This window comes from Cornus florida, unplaced genomic scaffold (assembly GCF_030987335.1).
Source record: "Cornus florida cultivar Cherokee Brave unplaced genomic scaffold, ASM3098733v1 CherokeeBrave_3.0.0_Hap2_Chr06, whole genome shotgun sequence".
NCBI lineage: Eukaryota > Viridiplantae > Streptophyta > Magnoliopsida > Cornales > Cornaceae > Cornus > Cornus florida.
The window spans coordinates 99,034,438-99,055,907 of NW_026775576.1; the positions used below are offsets into that span (position 1 = coordinate 99,034,438).

Here is a 21,470-nt window from a genome sequence, read left to right on the forward strand (position 1 = left end):
GGTTTGGTGTGCATAACTCAAAGAATGAGTTCTTGCTTTATTGATATGGATTGCTCTCTCTAGTAAGTAGTTTTTCAAGACTATCAAAGGAGATTGAGCAAATGAGACTGGAACAATATGCTTCGGCATATGAGAGTCTCATATATGCCATGGTCTATACCAAACAGGACATCCGCTACATAGTAGGGATAGTCAGTAAAGATCAGTCCAATACTGGACTTGACAACTAGTCTGTTGTGAAAAATATCATTAAGTATCTAAGGAGAATCAATGATATCATACTCATTTATGGATGTGATGATATGGTCCTAGTCAGGTATGCTAGTTCTGATTTTCAATCAGAAGTAGATACTATGAGGTTCATGACTTAGTGTATGTTCACTTAATGGAAGGGAAATCAGTTGGTAGATTGTTAAGCAGATTTCAACTGCTGACTCAAACCTGCAGGTGGAATATATTGCAGCCTTAAAGGCGGCAAAAGAAGCCTATTGGTTTGATCTCACTGATTTAGAGGTTGTGGAGCATACTAGCCTGCCTATCGAGCTATATTGCGACAATAGTGCAGAAGTAGTCCAAACCAATGACCCAAGGTTCCATAGATGAACAAAATACACTGATAGGAAGTATCATGTTCTACATGATATTGTCCAGCAAGAAAATGTACTCGTGGCTAGAACATTGCATTGGAACACAACTTTGTTGATCCATTAACAAAGGTGTCGTCGATCAATAGTTTTGATCAACACCTGGATAACATTGGAGTTAGATGCAATTTGAATTGGCTATGAGGAAAATGTACTTCTGGCTAGAACATTGCATTGGAACACAACTTTGTTGATCCATTATCAAAGGTGTTATTGATCAATAATTTTGATCATCATCTGGATAACATTGGAGTTAGGTGCAATTTGAATTGGCTATGAGGGCAAGTGGGAGCTGTTGGGATTTATATGCCCTGGCATAGCAAATTCCTGTTTGGATTAAAGTGACATATGTTCCTGACGTTTATGAAATATTTATGTTTTATACAATTGGTGAATTCAATGTATTATATTTCGATTCATTATAGAATTGATAGTGTCCATTTGATTACAAAAGATATTTATATACATGTTTGTGATGGTAATCAATGCATGATATATAAATAATAATCATAAATGGTTCATAGTCGGTAATTATGGATGGACTCATAATTAATTAAGATTTGAACTAGATCCGCGTTAGGTTGAGATATATTGCGAGAGCCGTCGTATGCAATTGCTCCCTATTACCGTCATGGCATTTGACTCTTAAGTATGAGAAAATTATAGACTCTTTTATTAATTAATAATTACTTTGATTTGTTCGGCGGATTCTTCGGGATCCTTAGACCAACACTTTGGGTAGTTATGTAATTAATAGTTAGAGGGTTATATTTTCAATATTTGCATTATTGCTACTTGTATTTATTTTGTATTGATTATGGTTGATCACAAAGTAAATTCAAAGGCCTTCGTATATTTTTAGACAAAATGATTTATTATATATTTATTTATTTAAATTATTATTTTTGTCAAACAAATGTTTTATTGTGATCGAGTAAGAAATAATCAAAGGTACCAAAATAAATATATTAATTAAGTAGTCGGATTGATGGCTTTATTTATCCGATAACTAATTATGCATAGAGGGGTCAAAGTGCAATATTGACTTAGAGGTTATTTATTATTTAATTGGAGTTTAATTAATTTCTTTTAGTGGAGTAGAAATTAATTTATGAATTAATTGAATTGGGTCCATGGACCGGGCCAATTATTAATTCATTGTAGCCAATAAAATAATAGGCCCAATGGATTTTCACTCATAGCCCAACTTGATATTGGAATCATATTAGATTTGAGACATGTGAATTAGAGATTGAGAATGATTAGTTGTTTCCTTTTCTTTACCTTTATGTTGCCTATAAATATACATGGTCTATGTATATTTTAGGTGTGATTTTTAGTAGAAGGAAAAAGGAATATATTTTCTCTCTCTAGAAAATTAGGGTTTATGTTCTCATCTAATGGAGACTCCCACAAGCCTAGTTTTTCAAGGTCATTCATGGAGGCATATGAGTGATTACTAAAGGCAAAACAATTACCAAGAAGATGGAGATCCAAGAAGAATGCATCTTGCTAAGGAATCTACAATAAGTGAGAACATTCACTTTAGAGGAGAGATCTAAGGTTTACTCAAACCTTGATGTAAGTATTCAATCTTTTAATTGAATGATACATCATGTTTTATTTTTGCATAAAACTTGTCTCTATGTAATGAATCAAGATCTATGAATTTAAATCCTTCGAAAAGTTTTTAAAATTAGCACGTTTCCTAACACTTGGAGTATCGTTGCCCATGGATTGGGAGTTATTTCACGTCCCACGCTTTCCTGATGGATATTCTCATAGACACGGTCGACGACGTAAAATTGCTTGAAGAAGCACGAATCATACATAACCATTGGGTTCAAGGGAATCGGTAGTGCAGATCTTCAACAATATTTCCAACAATTCTGTTTCACATCATTTTTATTACAAGAAGCTATTTAGTACGTTGGAGCATTTCTGCACCCCTTGGCGAGCACAGATGGAAACGGTGAAACATAACTGTGCTGGTAATCTATGGATTAGGTTATCTGTATTCGCCGCCGTTATGCTTTTTCTCCTCACGCTTTTGCAGACCGTCTACGCTATGCTTTCTTATCATCGACCTCAGAAAGGGTAGAATACTACTCCAGCTCTCTCTTCATCTTCTGTCTTTTTTTTTTCCTTCCAATATCTTTTCCTTTGCTAGCTAGCTTCTCATGTTTTGATCTTATCATCATTATATAGTTTTAATCTTGCATACATGAAGTATGCAATAATCTCGACGGTGATCGATGCCTTGATTTGTTCCTACTACTAATCATCATCGCTCCTTCATCATTTTAGCTAGATCACCATCACTAATCTGCATGGAATGTGTATACTTAGAACATTTATATTACGTACTTTTTGTAATATAATGGGTCAATAATAATGTAATGTCATTTTTAATTATGATTTGTCATTCGTGTTAATTATTAGAACCACTATAATTCTCTGTATTTCTATTGTATGAATCCCATTAATTATAATTCAAAACTTTCTATGCACATCATCATTCTTTGTTCATTTATTTTTATTTTTATTTTTTTTTTAATTGATACTCACACATACTTGTCTCTTTTGAGACTTGAACCCCTAATCTCTCTTTAAAAAATAAGAGACAAATACTGCTAGGTCACTGACCGTTAGCATTTCTTTGTTTATTTATACGACGGTGTATGTTCATGTTGATGTAGGAAATAGTTATAAATGTTCACAGACTCACAGTTAAACAAAGAACAACTTTGAATTTAAAATGTTTAGAAAAAAAAACAAATACAGCAATATAATTATCGACTGAATAATCTCCAATGTTTGATACCTCTTTTTAATTTTAATTTTATATTATTAGTTGGCCTCCTGTTGAATATTCCTGGCTGGGCCCTACGCGGGAGGGTGTGATTTAATTACAACAATATCCTTGCATGCTTCATTTGCCACTCTTACATGTAATGGCATCTTTGCAGTTATTCTGACATGTAAGAGGCATCTTCGCAGTATCCATAGCCGTGGGTACAAACTTAGCCTAGCATCATTGGGAGAGAGAGATTGCTTGATTGGTCAAGTGTACTTTTCATTAGTCATATATATGCTACAGTCATCGTGTAATATTATGTCTGAAATGATAGAAAGACTAGTTGTTGACTAGCTCATTTGTGTCCAAAATTCACTGGGAGAGAGAGATTGCTTGATTCGTTAAGTGTCCTTTTCATTACTCATATGCTACAGTCATCGTGTAATATTATTGATGGAAAGACTAGTTGTTGACTAGCTCATTTGTGTCCAAAATTGATGTGGTCTATTTGTTGGCTGTAGATTCACCATACTTTTTATATCATGTGGACAGGAGAAGAAGAAAAGCTTGTAGCAGAGTTACTTTATTGAAATGAACTTAAGTCATTCTGGCTTCTCCCGTGCATATATACTTTTGAGGCATAAATCACACTCCTGCACTTCCAACTATTTGTTTTTTTTAGCGGGTACTGGTTATTAGTTAATTGGAGAGGGGAAATTCAATTTAGGATGAATAGTGTCCATACCTGGCTTTTTTATCACTCCAGTAACACCATTTCGCGTTACCGTCATACCTCGATATATTTACAACTACATAATATATACATTGAAAAGATCAAAAGAGATATAAGTCTTTAACACATAGACAAATAAGGACATTACAAATTTTAAAACTTGCCCTTTAATGCCTTGTTGTGAGCTTGTGACATCCAACAGTTTTCAAAAGAGGGTCACGACAATAGGGACTAGAGAAGGAGAGGGAAGAAAAGGGGAAAGGGTTGCCGTGCGGCTCGAGTAGGTAAGGTAACCTGATTACAACAAAATCCTTACAAGTTCAAGTGAATGGGAATGTTAAATGAGCTTTCGCTGTTACTAAAAGTATAATGCCCTTTTCAACAATACTCACGTTGGTTGGCAACTACTAAACAGATAGTGCTTTCGGGTTATCAACTGCTTTGTGTTCCTTTTGGATAGGGTACGATTTGGGTTGGGAAACCGAATCCAATTCAATTTTTTACGGATTTGAGTAATTATTTTTACAATTAGGATTAGGTTTGGGTTGAAAAATCTTAACTCAAATTAAATTAGGGTTAAACTTGAATTGAAGTGCTAACAAACAGAACCCGAACCCGAACCCGAACCCGAATTATAATATTATTTTTAGATATATATATTTTTACTTTAAAATACATTATATATAATATTTAATCTATGATTACTTTTTTTCTTTTCAACTTCCTTTGTCATAACTTATTGTATCTTAACATTTAGGAGACTTAATTTTGCAAGTTTTTTTTTTTTGTAATTTATTAAAAATCTACAAAAAGTCTTTGAACTTTTTCTTATTTAAGAGTAATTTAATTCAAAACTAATTAAAGATCATATTAAATTTTTGGTGTGAAAATTAGCTACATGAATAATCCAAATTAACCCGAAATTTTAACATAAAATCTAAGCCCGAGTTGCAAGTTCGAATTTAAAAGTAGAATAATGGGTTGTGCTCGGATTAAGTAGTTAGAGTTGAGCATAGGGTTATGCTTGAAATTGAATTTAGCATGTCATATGATGAGTTGGGGTCAAATTATACCTCAAATTTGTTCAACTTGTCCGAGTTGTAACCCTACTTTTGGGACACCAACGAGACTTAATACCAATAATGGTGTTGCATGTACTTTAATTTAATGTGTTGTTTAACATATTAAATTGATATTCGACACAATTATTTCGCTGCTCCTTGTTGGGGGTGAAACAGTGAAAGATAAGGCTGACAATTCCTGGGACAATAATTTTTTCATTACTCTTTCTTCATGTATATCTTTCATCAAACAAAACTATTTTATTTAAAAAAAAAAAAAAAATCACAACAAATCAATGATCGCATATGGTATCAAAAGCCCTTTTTTTTTTTATTATTATTTTTTCCTCCTATTGTTTTTTTGTAAATGTACGTACAGCTAACAAAGAGAAATTTATAGGGAAAGGAAATACAAAGCCTTTAGTTCATGAGGGTTTTTCCCCGACAGTTTGCCCTGCATCATATTAACATAAACACCCACTAAGCCATATTCGAAGACTCACCTTAACAAATAAGGGGAAATATTCTCAGTGAGGTTTAGATCCTCTGCAATGGAGAGTAAATTTATACATGTAATATGCTATTCTTTTCAAGCTATAAAAACAAATTGCACATGAATTTCATATTAGTTTGTCTCCACATTCGGAATCATGCTTATTATATTAACATATCCATGTGGAGCTATATATATATATCTCCATGTGGAGCTATATATATATATATAGTTCAAGTTCACCTCAAATCATTTAGAAGAGAAATTATTTAATGTGACAATAGCTGAATTAATGTGCCACCATTGTGATTTCATAGTTAAAGGAAGTTTTCATGTGAATTTACGTCAAACATATCTAAATTCATGCATCAGGCAAGACATGATTGAGGTAATTAAATTGGGAAATGATTGAAATAAAGGGAAAAAGTAAAAAAATGAAGTATGAATGCATGTTCCACTGAGCAAATTGGAATCTCAAGTAGGGTCATCGACTGGTTAATGAAGTGGTGTATAAAGATGATGGTTTTGCATACAATGATTGAAATTTGAAATGAGCATCACTCCTTTTTATCTCCCTTTATTCGCCTCCTGGTTTCTTTGACCTAATCTTCTCCACTTTATCCGCCCTTATCCGGTTCCGGGTTTATTTGCCCTAATTTGCTGCAATGGGTTGATAAAAATAAATAAATAAATAAATAAAATAAAATAAAAAATAGTACATATAATGTCTAAAGTGTTAGAATTGTGTCTTAAATTTATATTGTAATTAAGTTTTTAATAGTATATACAATGTTTTAGTGTACAGATCGAGATTAAATATTTGAGTTAAAATGAGACTTTTGAGTTAAAAATAACAATATTCAAAATATCTTTGAATATTATTTTTAACTTAAAATTCTAATTTTCATTCAAATATCTTTGAATATTGTTATTTTTAACTTAAAATTTTAATTTTCATTCAAAGGTTCAAACTTTGTGTAACAAAACAATATTTCAAAAAACACAAGTAATCTCAACAAGTGTTGCAATGAGTTTTAGTTGCTTGTTGAAACAATCGCTTGTTTGGTCACGGTAGTCAAAAAATCCTGATGTTATGACATGGAGATTGAGTAGTCAAGTTGGAGTTGTAGAGATTTGACAGATCGAGCATCGTATAATGGAGACAATTGACGTTTTACTGGAGGATCATTAAGATGAAAGTTACAAAGATTTGTCCAGATCAATGTTGTGGAGCGATGATTGACGTTATAGAATTTGAGTCAATGTGTAAATTGCTAGGATTGTCTCTCAAATTCTTATTGTAATTAGATTTCTATTTTAGAATTGTATTATATTAGTTAATTTTGTGGTTCGTTCCTCTAAAAAATTGTAATTATTGTCCAACAAAAAATTAAATTTTTGGCTCTATAAATAAATACCAAGGTCGAGAGGTATGAGTTAAAAGCAATGTAATATGAAAAGGGAGTTGATGAGTAGAAGGAATTTATGAATTTGGTAGAGAAAGAAGGTGCGTGAAAGTCTCGTAAAATAATACTCTGTATGAGACTCGGGCATCCTATCTCTCGGTAGGATGTGAATGTGTTGTTCACTTCTGCTATCCCCTAACATAAAAGAACTCCGGCAAAATCTTATTTTAAGCTCAGTTTAATTTTCAACTGATTGGGTTAGGCTTAGTTGTACTATAAAAACAACTTAATTTAATTTCAAATGAATGCTTTTCTGTTATGTGCTTATACATCGTTTGAGGAGCCTGTCAAATTAAGTTGAAATTATGTTATTGACATTATATTTTTTTAGGAAAAAATAATCCCTCATCATCGATTTGTATCTATTTTCAATAAATTCTTCTTGTTTAAAAATTTATATTTCAAAATCATACTTCAAAAAATTATAAATAATATATGCACATAAAGTTTATAAAATAAGGATTTTAGAAATATAATATTTTTGCAACAAACTTTCATAACCAAATAAATAAGCAATCTAAGAATTTGCTCTACCAATCTTATTTTATTTTAAGCTCGAGATATTTGCAAGAAATTTTCAAACTTATTCATTTGCATATGGAACATATAATATAAAAACTTTAGCCCTAACAGAGACCGATTTTATGAAATATCATATTGTGTGTCAAAATATTTTCATTTTCTTATAGGCTCACCATTTTAAAAAAAAAAAATCAAAAAGAATATTCGATTTTTTGGGACTAATTTTTTTTTTATATGTTATGCTCTATATGCAAATATGCTAAGTATTTTATTTTTTAAATGATAAAATAAGATTGCTGCAACAAAATCTTAGATTGCCTATTTCTCTTTGGTAATGGCGTATTGTTGCACAAATTTTATATTTTTAAAATCCTTGTTCTATAAACTTTTCGTAAATATATTATTTGTAATTTTTGAATGCACAGTTTATGAGATATGAATTTTTGAAGTTCGGACGAATTATAATTCAAATAAAAAGATATTTTTGTCCAAGTATCTACTATTTTATCCCTGAAGGTTTGTTGGTAACAAATTAGATAAGAAGAGTTTATTAAAAAAGAATACAAGTGAAAGGAATTTTTATGTACTTTTTTCAATATTTTCTTTGAGTAATGTCATTTAAGAGTGTAATTAAATAGAATTTTTATCATGATGCAGCAGATAAGTTAAAATGTGAATTTCATTCATAACACAACAAAAGGTTGAGAAATCACTCAATTATACAAATAAATTTGAAAGATCAATTTAAGATTCCAGAGAGTACTATGGTTTGCTTGGGCGACTATGGTTTGACAGTCGAGTGCCAACTTCTTCTTCTTTATAAATTGTTACAAACTTGCAATGATTGTATGGCAATGTGTTAAATTAATGCCAATAATAACCCCATCACCCTGTTCTCTCTTTAAGTGTTATGCTTCTTCCTCAATAAAATCCACCCAACCCGAATTTATATTTTAATTTTTACAAATCTTAAAAATTTTATTTCAATTTCAAAACATCAGGGTTGGCAAATCTTGAGAGGTCTTAAACAAATTTAAATGTGAGGTTCTTTAATTGCTGAAATACACACTAACATAAACATAAAGTAGTAAATGGCTATATTGAATTTTAAATTTAATCACCAAGTTTTTAAGGACCATAATTTTGAATGAGTTGTGAATTCGCTTTATCGAAGGGTCTTAAGTGTTTTTTTTTTTTTTAGCCCTAGGCGACCGTCTTGGCCGTCTTGAGCTAGGCCGGCCCTGCAAAACATCATATAAATTGAATAACAAATCCAACATAATAAATCTGTGATCATTTACTTTACTATTTTTTTTCTCCCTAAATATGAAAATTTTATTAAACAAATACAATAAAGTACATCAAGGCAAGAACAACAGAACTCTAACAATCAACACAAATGAGAAAAAAATTAAAAAAAAAAAAAAACAAGAAAAAAAGAACAATTTCTTAGAATCCTAGGCGAACCAAAAAAACTCAACTAAAAAATTGACTCTAAATTATCAATATCTAAGACAAGTAGTAAAGATTGCAAAAAGGGGACAAATCAACAATATTCAAACTCAAGCATTGAAGAACCAAAAAAATTCAATTAAAAAATTGACTCTAAATCATCAATATCTAAGAACCAAAAAAAGTTGATATTGAATGATAGGGAAAAATAACCCTAGCCAATCTTGACTTAACGAAAAAGGTAATTAAATATTGACCGGCCACCAGACTCGGGAACAAGATACACACAAAAAAACTCCTACTAAGCGAATTACGATTAAAATTCTCTATCGAGAACCCTTACTAACTTGATCGTCGGAGGGTCAACGGCCGGCACCACACCGGTGTTTGACTTTGCCATCCTTATTTTGCAGGAAACGGTGTTGTACTAGACCGCGGCGAATTTCAACTTCAACAGTTGGCGCCGTCTGTGAGAACGACAATTCCCTCGAATCGATTTATTATTCGTTGGGTATAGACGTTTGCGGTCCGGTATGGTTACCGAAGGAACACCGTCGCAGGGATCTGGTCAAAGGGAAGAGTCGGGTGAAAATCTAGACGTCCCAAATGACCAGACACGGTTTGCAGCGTTGGAACTGCAGGTCCAAACTCTGAATCAGGGTAGGGACCAGTTGATCCAACAAAATGCAGCACTCCTGCAACACCTTGTTCCACCGGTTCAACAGAGCTTGCCACGCCAAGACCTCTCGAATCCAAACAGGGGTAATGGGAACTTAGAAGAGCAGGATACTCATCCTCCCCGACATGAGACCGAAGTTGAACAAAGCCAGGTGGGAAACCGACATAGAGAGGTGATCCACCCCTTTCTTCCACGGAGTTCCCGACCCCATGAAGACACTACTGACATTGAAAAGATCGAGGAGATTTCCCACGTTGACCTAGAGATACAGGATCTCAAGGCAAAGATGGAGGGTGTGATGCAGGCCATGAAGGGAAAAGGCATTGCAGCCATAGATGGTTTCGTGCAGAAGACCAATTTGTGGTTCAGCCCCTCGGTTATGAAATGCCCTTTGCCAAGCAAATTTAGAATGCCCACAATTGAGAGTTTCGACGGAACTAAAGATCCCCTCGACCACTTGGAGACTTTTCAGGCGCTTATGCACCTACACGCGATGCCAGATGAGATCATGTGCAGGGCTTTCCCAACGACTCTCAAAGGATCAGCACGGGTATGGTTCAACAAACTAAAGCCAGGAACCATCGAAACCTTTGAAGAATTGAGTAAGGGCTTTGTGGGCCATTTCATTGCTGGCCAGAGGCATAGAAGGCCGGCTACCCACTTCCTTACTGTGAAGCAACAGAAGGGAGAGTCATTGCGAGATTACATTAGTCGTTTTAACACGGAGATGTTACAGGTGGAGGAAGCGGATGACAAGGTGGCCCTAGCCGCCTTTATGGGAGGACTTCAAACCTCAAGATTCCTCTTCTCTTTATCAGAGGAACCTCCTACCAGCATGGCCGAGTTATTGGTTCGAGCTAAAAGACATATGAATACTGAAGATGCAATGATTGCGAAAAAGGGAAAAGAAGGGGAGGATAAGAAGTCAGACAAGAAAAGGCCGGCCCTGACGATCAGAGATGAAAAGGAAACCAAGTATAAGAAACCCATGGTCAACCAGAATGAAAGGGCATCTGACAGTGCTCATCCCACACGAATTGTACACCCTTCTTGGTCAGATGAGTGAGTGGTCCCGCAATCTTAGAGAACCCCTGAATGAACCTCCGGTAGTATCCTACCAATCCGATAAAACTCTGAATCTCGGTAGGTGAAGTAGGTTGTCCCCACTCAACCACAGCTGAAACCTTGGCTGGATCTACTGCTATCCCTTTTTCTGACACCACGTGACCCAGAAATTTCACTTCCCGCAGCCAAAATTCACACTTCTCGAATTTGGCTTACAACTGGTGCTCATGAAGCGTCTGCAACACCATTCGAAGATGTCTCGTATGATCGTCCTCCGATCGAGAATAGATCAAGATGTTATCAATAAAAATAATTACAAACTGATCCAAATAAGCCCGGAAGACTCTGTTCATTAAGTCCATGAACACTGCTGGTGCGTTAGTCGTCCCAAATGGCATGACACGGAACTCATATGATCCATATCTTGTAAGAAATGCGGTCTTAGGCACATCCTGCTCCCTAACCTTCAACTGATAATATCCAGAACGCAGATCAATCTTGGAGAAATATCTGGCTCCCCTTAACTGATCAAACAAGTCATCAATCTTGGGCAAAGGATACTTGTTACGAATCGTAACCTTATTCAACTCCCTGTAATCTATACACAAGCGGAGCGAATCATCTTTTTTCTTCACAAATAACACCGTTGCTCCCCAAGGTGATGTACTCCTACGAATAAAACCCTGGCTAAGTAATTGCTGAATCTGATCCCTCAGCTCGCGCATTTCCACCGGTGACATCCTATAAGGTGCCCTAGCAATAGACGCAGTGTCTGGAGCTAAGTCTATCACAAAATCAATCTCGCGACTAGGTGGCAACCCTGGAATCTCCTGAAATACATCCGGGAAATCCTGTACAATCGGTATGTCATCCAACGATACAATAGTCCCCTCCTCCGTTTCCTCCTCCACATGGAACAAATAGGTGCTACCGCCTCCTTTAGAACGTGGCATAGCTACTACATACATATCCTGACCAGGTATGGTAAATATAATAGATCTACCAAAATAATCAACTTGGGCATGGTAGTGAGACAACCAATCCATCTCAAGTATCACATCATAAGTGTGCATGTCCAGGACCAATAGGTTGGCTAGAAACCTGAGTCTGCCAATATCTAGTGTCACAGGCCCATCACTCTCATGTGTAATGGTTGTATCGCCCAATGGTGTAGAAATATCCTGAGGTCTAGTACATACCCTCGTCCGTATCCCCGATAAAGCAATAAAAGTCCTAACTACAAATGAGTGTGTAGCACCCGTATCAAATAAAACACGTCCATGAAAACCATGTATAGGAAACTTACCCTCAACAGCCTGAGGTGCCTGCATATCCTATGGCTTAGGGTTATACACCCTGCCATAATGTAACTGCTGCGGTGCCTGTCCCTGAGGCTGCGGCGGAGCTGGTAATGCCGGATAAGTCTGTCCCTGAATCCGAGGAACCTGTGGAGCTGGTAGGGGCACTGGCGCCCTCTGTCCCTGCTGTACATGCTGTCCCTGTTCCTGTCTCTGTCCCTGTCTGACTGCAGGACACTGCCTGGAAGTGTGACCAGACTCCCCACAAGTATAGCAACTACCCTGGAAAGTACCGAATGGCCTCCTCTGTCGATTAGCCTGTGGCTGACCCTGTCCTGCCTGTGGTCCCCCATTCTGTCGATGATGAATAGGTGCCACATCCTTAGAAACATCTGAACCACCCTTGTGCTTCTTCCAAGGTTTTGTCCCTGGAATCTGCCCTTGTCATTGTGTCGGTGTCCATTCCCATTCCTTTTCTCAGCTGACTGGTTAGCAGAGTCTCGGTCACCTCACTTCTTACCCTTGGCCTGTCTAATGTCCACCGTCAACTGGTACTGCTGTAGCGCGGCGTCTACCACCTGAGCATAGGTAGTATAGGCTGGACTACCTGTAATAGCTCTCTTGATAGACCACATCAGTCCCTTGACGAAACTGTTGCGCTTCTTTTCCTCCGTATCCACCTCCTTTGGTGCAAAGAGAGACAAACGTGTGAACTGCTGCTCATACTCTGCCACTGTCATGTTTCCCTGTTGCAGATTGAGAAACTTAGTCTTCATGGCTGCCCTGACTGCATAAGGAAAATACTTTTCTTCAAAGCGTGCACTGAACTCCTCATAAGTCAAAGCCATCCTCTCCTCTATGGTGGTAACTGACTCCCACCACTGTAGTGCATCCCCAACTAGCTTGAAGGTAGCAAGCATCTGTTTCTGAACCTCCGTGCACTGAACCAAGTGAAGATGTCGCTCGATGTCCTGTTTCCACTGGTGAGCTGCTCTCGCATCGGTGGAGCCTGTAAACTCAGGTGGGCTCCCCTTTGTGAAAGAACTCCTTGCCTTCTCCCAAGTATCAGTCTGAACAACCGGTGCTGGTAATGGTGCCGGCTGTATCTGAGGCTGATTCCAAAGAGCAGCCGTTACCTCTGCTTCTATAGCCCGAGCAATAAGGTCATTGAGGTGAGGGGGAAACTCTGGCTCTTCTCCCTGATCCCAAGTCTGCTGAACTTCCTCATGCTCCTCATAAAACTGACCTTCATCCTCCTAACGCTTCCTACGGGCCACTTCTCTTCGTTGCCGATTATTTCGTCTGGTTCTTGCGTTAGCCATTCTGTCAACACAAAAAGACAGACATCAGCACGACCAAACTGAACCGTAAAGAATACAATGAATCTTAATACTTAAGCTCTAATCAAGAGAAAACGCTACGCGAAAGTCTTATACGATAGAATCCTAGAGACACTTGAACCTGGAGTGCTCTGATACCAACTGTGATACCCCTCGGATCCGAGACACGGGTTGATCAGGCCCAGGCCCAAACCCAAGGGATATCAAACAATTAATATGTAACCGAACACAGAATACAAGATAAAATAAGAAATAAAAAAATAATAATAAGCTGAAAGAATCTAACAATAAAATCCTTTATAATTAAATACTTAAAACCTGATAATCCAAAACTCCATAAGTTTACAACTCGGGAATCCATCCATTGGACCCTTTATTAAAATTCTCCAACAGATACTGAAATAATAAAAATAAAATCCAAAGCTATTATAGGGAAGATTCCTACATAATCAGAGGAATGAATAGCTGTATCTGCTCTGCACGTCCAAACTCTAACCCTGGAACTGACGAGCACCTGAAAAATAAAGAAGTGGGTCAGGCCCACATGCAAGTCCTGATCTACTACAATCCAAACAGTAATCCGATACGCAGATATATTCTAAGAAGACTCAACAATATCTAGAGTAGTCCATATATGTATATAGTACACACTATAGGACGCTCGCTAGTCTAGTAGGTCTGTCTCAGCCTGAATAGAAGGCAACATGCGAATACGCACCCGAAGGTGGGCATGAGTACCTAGACCTACCAGGGAACAACACCTATGTCCAGTTATCCATCCTAGGCAATGTACGCGCCCTAACCATGGTTATGAGACTCAAGCTCATACCACGGCACCATATAATATATATATAAAGTCCGTACTCCTCCTAATACAAAATACCATCCATCTGTGTAGTGGTCTGATATATGTATAACAAATTCATCCTGAAACCATAGTAGGTTATTCAATTCTCAATTGATATGACACAAGTAGGTAATAGACTTAACCTATATGATTAATCCATACCTTAATCCAAGTTAGGTAGAACTCAGTGTTTGAACAAGTCCATACCTAGTATGTCACCGTCCCATACCGGTAGATACAATCCTCCAGTTAACGAAGTTGACAAAAACAGGAATAAGTATTTATCAACCATACTCCAGAATTAGCATAAATATAGTTTAACATGTATATAACCAACTTATGCATTCAATATAAGATTTAGAATCCCAATTACAGTCCGTTAAATTGATAAAGTAGAGTTACACAGTCTATCTCTCCAAACAGTACCATAACTGATGCAATGTAAAACAGATTTTAACACCAGTTGATCCCAACTAAGCATACATATAACAATACCACAGTATGCTTATAACATAGCTGCAAAACATGATTTATAAATCCAAGTCATGTAGAGAAATAAAGTTCCAAAAATAGTAGACAACAAAAATTAATTTTCAAATCATCTACCCACAGGTTCACTGTTTAATCTTAGAATAATCCCGTCCTCAATTCCTACTTGTAATCATGCTTCCCAACATTTTTACAAGTCTTAAACATTAAATTACAACATCCAGTAGCCTTTAAATAATTTTAGAAAAACCAATTTCAGCCAAAAGTCCCTAAAACTTCAATTCTGTGCTTTTTAAGATTGAGCAGGCTCTAAAATTTGGAGCCTGCTCTATTTTTATTTTGGAGCTGGCTCTAAACCACTTAGATCCGGCTCAAAGACACTTGGAGCCGCCTCCAAATAAGTTTGGAGCCGGCTCTAAGATATTTGAGAGCCTGCTCACTTTTCCCCTAGCCGCCGTTGCCCGGTCCAGCTTCGTCTTCTCCAATTCCGGTGATTACCAGAGCCTCTGTAACATGTTTTAATTCTCATTCTAGGTTTAATCTCAGTCCTAGGTACATATTAAACCACTGATATTCAATGATAGCATGCATAAAACATAGGTTTAGAAGCAATGATTACAAAACCTTAGTTTGAAACTTTAAGCAACCCACAACAGATTTAGTTGGTGATCTTCATTACTGTTTTAAGAACTTATTCTAGGGTTCATTTAAATATCTCAAACTAATACTAAAACATAGATATCCAATCACAACAGGAATATAACACAAGTGCTAAAATAATCGGCAACAAGATTTCTGTTAAAACTTTTAAGCAACATCAAACAGATTAACTCAATAGAAACAAAATACTGATTCAACATGCATACAAGATGAATTATTACATTCGTTGAATCTATTTTAATGTTTGATTAATTCCTGGAGTCTAACTAGGCATGCACAGAACACGAATTAACGGGAGAGAGAAGAACAGAGACTTGCCTGTAGTTTCAGATTTGAAATTATAATTCACTGTCTCTATAAATTCCGACAATGTCAACTTGTTGTTATCAACCTCTGCCACTCCTAGTTAGGACCAAAACTCCTCCTTGAATCCCTCCCTTAATCTCCTAAAGTTTCTCTCAGTAAACCACATAAGCTCACTCTCTATTTCTCTGCCCTCACAACTCTCTGAATGACTCTATTACGTGACTCTATTATTGAAGGTGGTGAGTAGGGTTTATCAAAAACCCTAGACAGACGTATACCTATATATTTATAGAATTATACCAAACCCTAAATTAATTCAAGCCCTAACTAAATCCTAACCGGCCCATAGAACATAATTAAAACCTGTGTTGGCTAAATAAACTAAACCCTAAATAATAAAACAGTTAATTTTACATAAGCACGTAATTAAGAAAACTTAAGAAACATAATTAAATAACCAATTAACCTAAAACAGTTTTATTTAAACAATTAATTCATGAAATGCAAATAATCAAGCAAATAATTTATTAACCAAATATTTAAACCAATTTAATTCAAGTAATGCAATTAATCCAGCAAACAATTTATTTAAACAAACAAAATACAATTTGAACAATAAATTTAGTAAAAACACACATACATAATTAAAATAAATGCCACGACTATCTTTTTTAAAATTAGGGGTATTACAAGTGGCCACCGAAGTTGAAGTCAGATCCAGCAAGGAGACCTTGTGATAAGTATTGCAGGTTCCATAAAGACTATGGGCACGCTACAGAGGATTGCTTCGACCTTAAGGATCAAATTGAGACTCTGATCCGAAGGGGGCACATGCGAAAGTTTGTTGTGGGGAATGACAGAACCGACATTAACCCACTAAGAGCTGGCCGAGACAACCACCCTCTTGATCAACAACCAATAGGAGATATCAGGGTCATAGCCGGGGGGTGTGCAGGAGGTGGAGAATCGAGCTCAGCCCGTAAGGCCTATGCCAGGAGAATGCGAAGCTCATCTGAGGTGTGCGAAGTAGGAGTACAGATTCAACATCGAAAGATGCCTCGTTTAGGTGATCCAGTTATTACATTCTCAGATGAAGACATGAAGGATGTGCAGCAACCTCATGACGACTTTCTTGTCGTCACCATGATGATCGCTAGCTATAATACTCGGCGAAGCTTGGTAGATAATGGAAGTTCAGCTGATATCATTTTTCTTGATGCATTCAGCAAGATAAAGATTGGTAAGGAGAAACTCAGACCTACTAGATCACCATTGGTGGGATTCATGGGAGACAAGGTCTATCCTCTAGGAGCAGTCATCCTTCCTGTCACTATAGGAACCAGCCCAAAACAAGTCACTGTCATGGTAGACTTCCTGGTGGTGGATTGTCCATCTGCTTATAATGTCATCCTAGGAAGAGCGACCTTAAATTCGATGAGGGCCATCACTTCGACTTATCACCTATTAATGCGCTTCCCTACCGAGCATGGCGTGGGCGAACTAAGAGGAGATCAGTCCATTGCCAGAGAATGCTATGTTGCCTCTCTCAAAGAAAAGAGGCAGCAGGAGGCTTTGATTGTCAATGAAGTTGAAGAGAAGGAGCAAGACCAGGCTAAGCCAATCGAGGACTTGGTGGAGATATGCTTGAATGACACTGACATAACAAAAAAGGTGAGGATAGGGTCTCTGCTCCCCTCAGATTTCACAAATATTCTTATACAGTTCCTCAGACAGAATCAAGATGTATTCGCTTGGTCACATGAAGGCATGCCCGGTATTAATCCAACTACGATTGAGCATCGATTAAACACAGATCCTACATTCAAACCTATCAGGCAAAAGCGAAGAACATTTGTCGCGGAAAGGAACATGGCTATATCAGAAGAGGTGAATAAGCTTATGAAAGCTGATTTCATCCAAGAGGTTCATTATCCCGACTGGTTGGCCAATGTTGTTTTGGTAAAAAAGGCTAATGGAAAATAGAGGTTGTGCGTAGACTTTACAGATTTAAATAAGGCGTGCCCCAAAGACAGTTTCCCTCTGCCAAGAATTGATATGTTGGTAGAAGGGACAGCTGACCATGAGCTGCTCAGTTTTATGGATGCATACTCAGGGTATAACCAAATCTCAATGCACATACCAGACAGAGATAAAACCTCTTTCATCACGGATAGAGGTTTATATTGCTATAAGGTGATGCCTTTTGGGCTAAAAAATGCTGGTGTAACATATCAGCGGCTAGTAAACCTGATGTTTAAGGACCAAATCGGAAGGAATATGGAAGTGTATGTGGATGACATGCTCGTAAAAAGCTTGAAAGCTCAAGACCATCTGGTTGATCTACAGGAAATGTTCCAAGTCCTCAGGAAACACCAGATGAAGCTCAACCCAAGTAAATGTGCCTTCAGAGTCTCCTCTGGGAAATTCCTCGGTTACATGGTAAGTAGAAGAGGGATAGAAGCTAACCCTGAGAAGGTCCAGGTGATTCTCAACATGCAGTCTCCAGCATCGACCAAGGAACTTCAAAGATTGACAGGAAGGATCGCAGCTCTGAACAGGTTGATTTCTAGGGCGACCAATAGGTGTTTGCCTTTTTTCTGTGTGCTCAAGAAAGCTTTTTCATGGATCCCTGAGTGCGAGCAAGCTTTTACAGAGCTAAAAGAGTATCTCACTTCACCATCATTATTGTCACGAGTGATGCAAGGAGAACAGTTGTATTTGTACTTGGCGGTTTCTCCGTCGGCAGTAAGCTCAGCCTTAGTCTGCGAAGAGGATGGAAACCAGAAACCAGTATATTATATTAGCCGTGCATTTAGGGGGGCGGAAGAAAGGTACCCAAGGATAGAAAATTGGCATTTGCTCTAGTTATCTCCGCGAGGAAACTCAGGCCTTACTTCCAAGCTCATACAATAATAGTATTGACAGACCAGCCACTTAGGCAGGTTCTCCGCAAACCTGATACTTCAGGGCGACTCATGAAGTGGTCGGTAGAACTTGGAGAGTTCGATATCCAATACAAACCCCGAACGGCCTTAGAAGCCCAGGTACTGGCAGATGTTATAGCGGAATTCACACTAAAAGATGGGCCCGAGCATGCTGTAAATAAGCAGGAAAAAGTCGAATCTACTTGGACGTTATATGTGGATGGGTCTGTCAATGCCCGTGCAAGTGGGGCAGGGCTAGTAATTATCTCCCTAAATGGGGAATGCATCAAATATGCACTCAGGTTTGGTTTTAAAGCAACCAACAATGAGATGAAGCCCTCTTAGCAGGCCTAAGGATGGCGAAAGCTTTGGAAGTTGAACGACTAGTAGCATATACTGACTCTCAACTAATAACTGGACAAGTCCAGGGGGAATATGAAGCCAAGGATGAGAAGATAAAGACCTATTTACATAAAATAGAGGATATCAAGGGTTTTTTTAAGAAGTTTTCTATTCACTGGATTCCCCGAGAAGAGAATGCGCAGGCAGACGCCCTAGCTCGACTGGCAACCACAGAGGAAGATAAAGCCATACTCGTGGGATATTTGGATGAGCCTAGCACGGTCTGGGATTGGCCATAGAAAATACACCAGGTGGCCCACGGCATGGAGTGGGCAGAACCCATTATCGGGTACATTGAGAACGAAGAGCTACCCTAGGACCGCATGGAAGCACGAAAGATTAGGATGCGTGCGGCAAAATATTCCCTTATTGATGGGGTTCTCTACAAGAAGGGATTTTCTCTACCCTACTTGCGTTGTGTCTCCATTGATGAGGCAAATTTCATTCTACAAGATATACATGAAGGCCTTTGTGGAAATCATGCTGGGGGCAGATCACTAGCGCATAAAGCTATCCGACAAGGATACTTTTGGCCTACTATGAGGACAGATGCACTTGAGTTTGTGAAGAAATATGACAAGTGTCAAAGATTCGCCAATGTCCCAAAACAACCAGCAGAAAAGTTAACCCCTCTTACAAGGCCGTGGCCTTTTGCCCAATGGGGGACGGACCTCATCGGTTCCTTACCCCAAGGGAAGGGACAAAACTAAATACGCAATTGTGGCTATCGATTATTTCACCAAATGGGTAGAAGCTGAGCCATTAGCTCATATTGGAGCGAATGAAGTAAAAAAGGTTTCTGGAAGACAATAATCTGCAGGTTCGGAGCACCAAGGGTAATTGTGACCGATAATGGGAAGCAGTTTGAAAGTGAGCAGTTCCTCGATTTTTGTAATGAACTTGGGATCAAAGTTCATTTCTCCTCTCCTGCCCATCCCCAAGCCATTGGGCAAGTTGAGGTCACGAATAGGACAATATTGAAGATGATCAAGACGAGCCTAGAAAAGGCCAAGGGCTTATGGCCTGAACAACTACCCGGAGTTTTATGGGCCTATCGCACTACTGTAAGAACCCCTACTGGGGAGACCCCTTTTGGGTTAGCTTTTGGAAGTGAAGCTGTGATCCCGGTAGATACAAAGGTTGCTACCTTCAGAACCAAGTATTTTGAACCTCAACAGAACGGAGTGGAACTACGATTAAACCTAGACCTGGTAGAAGAGAAAAGGGAGTAGGCCCAGGTCAAGGTTGCGGCTTACCAGCGGATTATATCCAAGTACTATAATGCCCGGGTCAAACCAAGGAGGTTCGAACCAGGAGACCTGGTGCTTCGGGAGGTTACCCCGGCTACTAAGGAAAAAGGGGAAGGAAAGTTAGCTCCCAATTGGGAGGGCCTTTATCGAGTAACCAAAAGCAACAGACCGGGGGCATACTAGTTAGAGTCACTTGGTGGGAGCTAGTTTCCCCACCCGTGGAATGCAGAACATTTGAGGAAATATTACCAGTAGGTACTCATGTCAGGCTGTGTTTTATTTTATTATCTCACTTTTAAAAGTGATAGAATGTGTTTAACTTCAATAAAGCAGACCAGTGTGTAATGGATGCTAATATTCGACTATCGATTATTATTTTCGATAGGTCTTTAATATCGTGTTTATTACACGTGTTTCTACTGAATTTTATAAGTCTTAAGTCCACTTCTTTATTAAAAGAAATAAGTGACTTTCCCTTACTAAAGGGACGAGTTGGGTGAAGCTCGTAAAAATATGTTCCTTCGAAAGAAGGACGGGCTGAGTGAAGCCTGGGAAAGTAAAATAAGTTCTGTATAAGGAAACAACAAGTATGAAACAATACCATGAAAGACAAAAGTAGAGCAACTATTCTCTGGATTCAGAGATATTATGAAAAGTTCTAAATGAACAACATACTAAAAAATCAAAAAACCTAATATATATGTATATATATATATATATATATATATATATATATATATATATATATATATATATGACTAATACTATGGAATTCAATCTTCCTCTTCGCTCTCACTTAGAATGTCATACATAGAAAAGTCTATGTCTGGACGATCTTTGCCGACAAGAGCTTTGAACCGGTCAAAACCATCACAGCAAGCCTTGCCTATGAGCACCTTGAATTCATTAGAATTTTTAAAACTCTCCACGACAGCTAGATTCTCGAGTTCCAGCTTATCAGAGTATTCTTTGGTAAGTTTCACTTTCTCATCTTGAAAGTTTAATTTTGCATTAGTCAAGTCATCTTCTTTTATTTTAAGTG

The 21,470-nt window shown here is 37.7% G+C and overlaps 1 protein-coding gene across 1 annotated transcript; it reads left to right on the forward strand.

The window, feature by feature from the left end:
• The first annotated feature begins 9,701 nt into the window (after positions 1 to 9,701).
• On the forward strand, positions 9,702 to 17,835 carry LOC132314702 (uncharacterized). Its single transcript, XM_059813529.1, has 2 exons — positions 9,702 to 10,822; positions 16,602 to 17,835. The coding sequence occupies exons 1-2, from the start codon at positions 9,702 to 9,704 to the stop codon at positions 17,833 to 17,835; spliced, it is 2,355 nt and encodes a 784-aa protein (XP_059669512.1).
• The last annotated feature ends 3,635 nt before the right edge of the window (positions 17,836 to 21,470 follow it).

What these genes read in the sequence shown, in the direction of transcription:
- LOC132314702 (XM_059813529.1), top strand. Translation starts at nt 9,702, where the DNA reads ATGGTTACCGAAGGAACACCGTCGCAGGGATCTGGTCAAAGGGAAGAG. An exon ending in AGAGATGAAAAGGAAACCAA is followed by an intron (nt 10,823 to 16,601) that starts GTATAAGAAACC and finishes TAAGTATTGCAG; the next exon opens with GTTCCATAAAGACTATGGGC.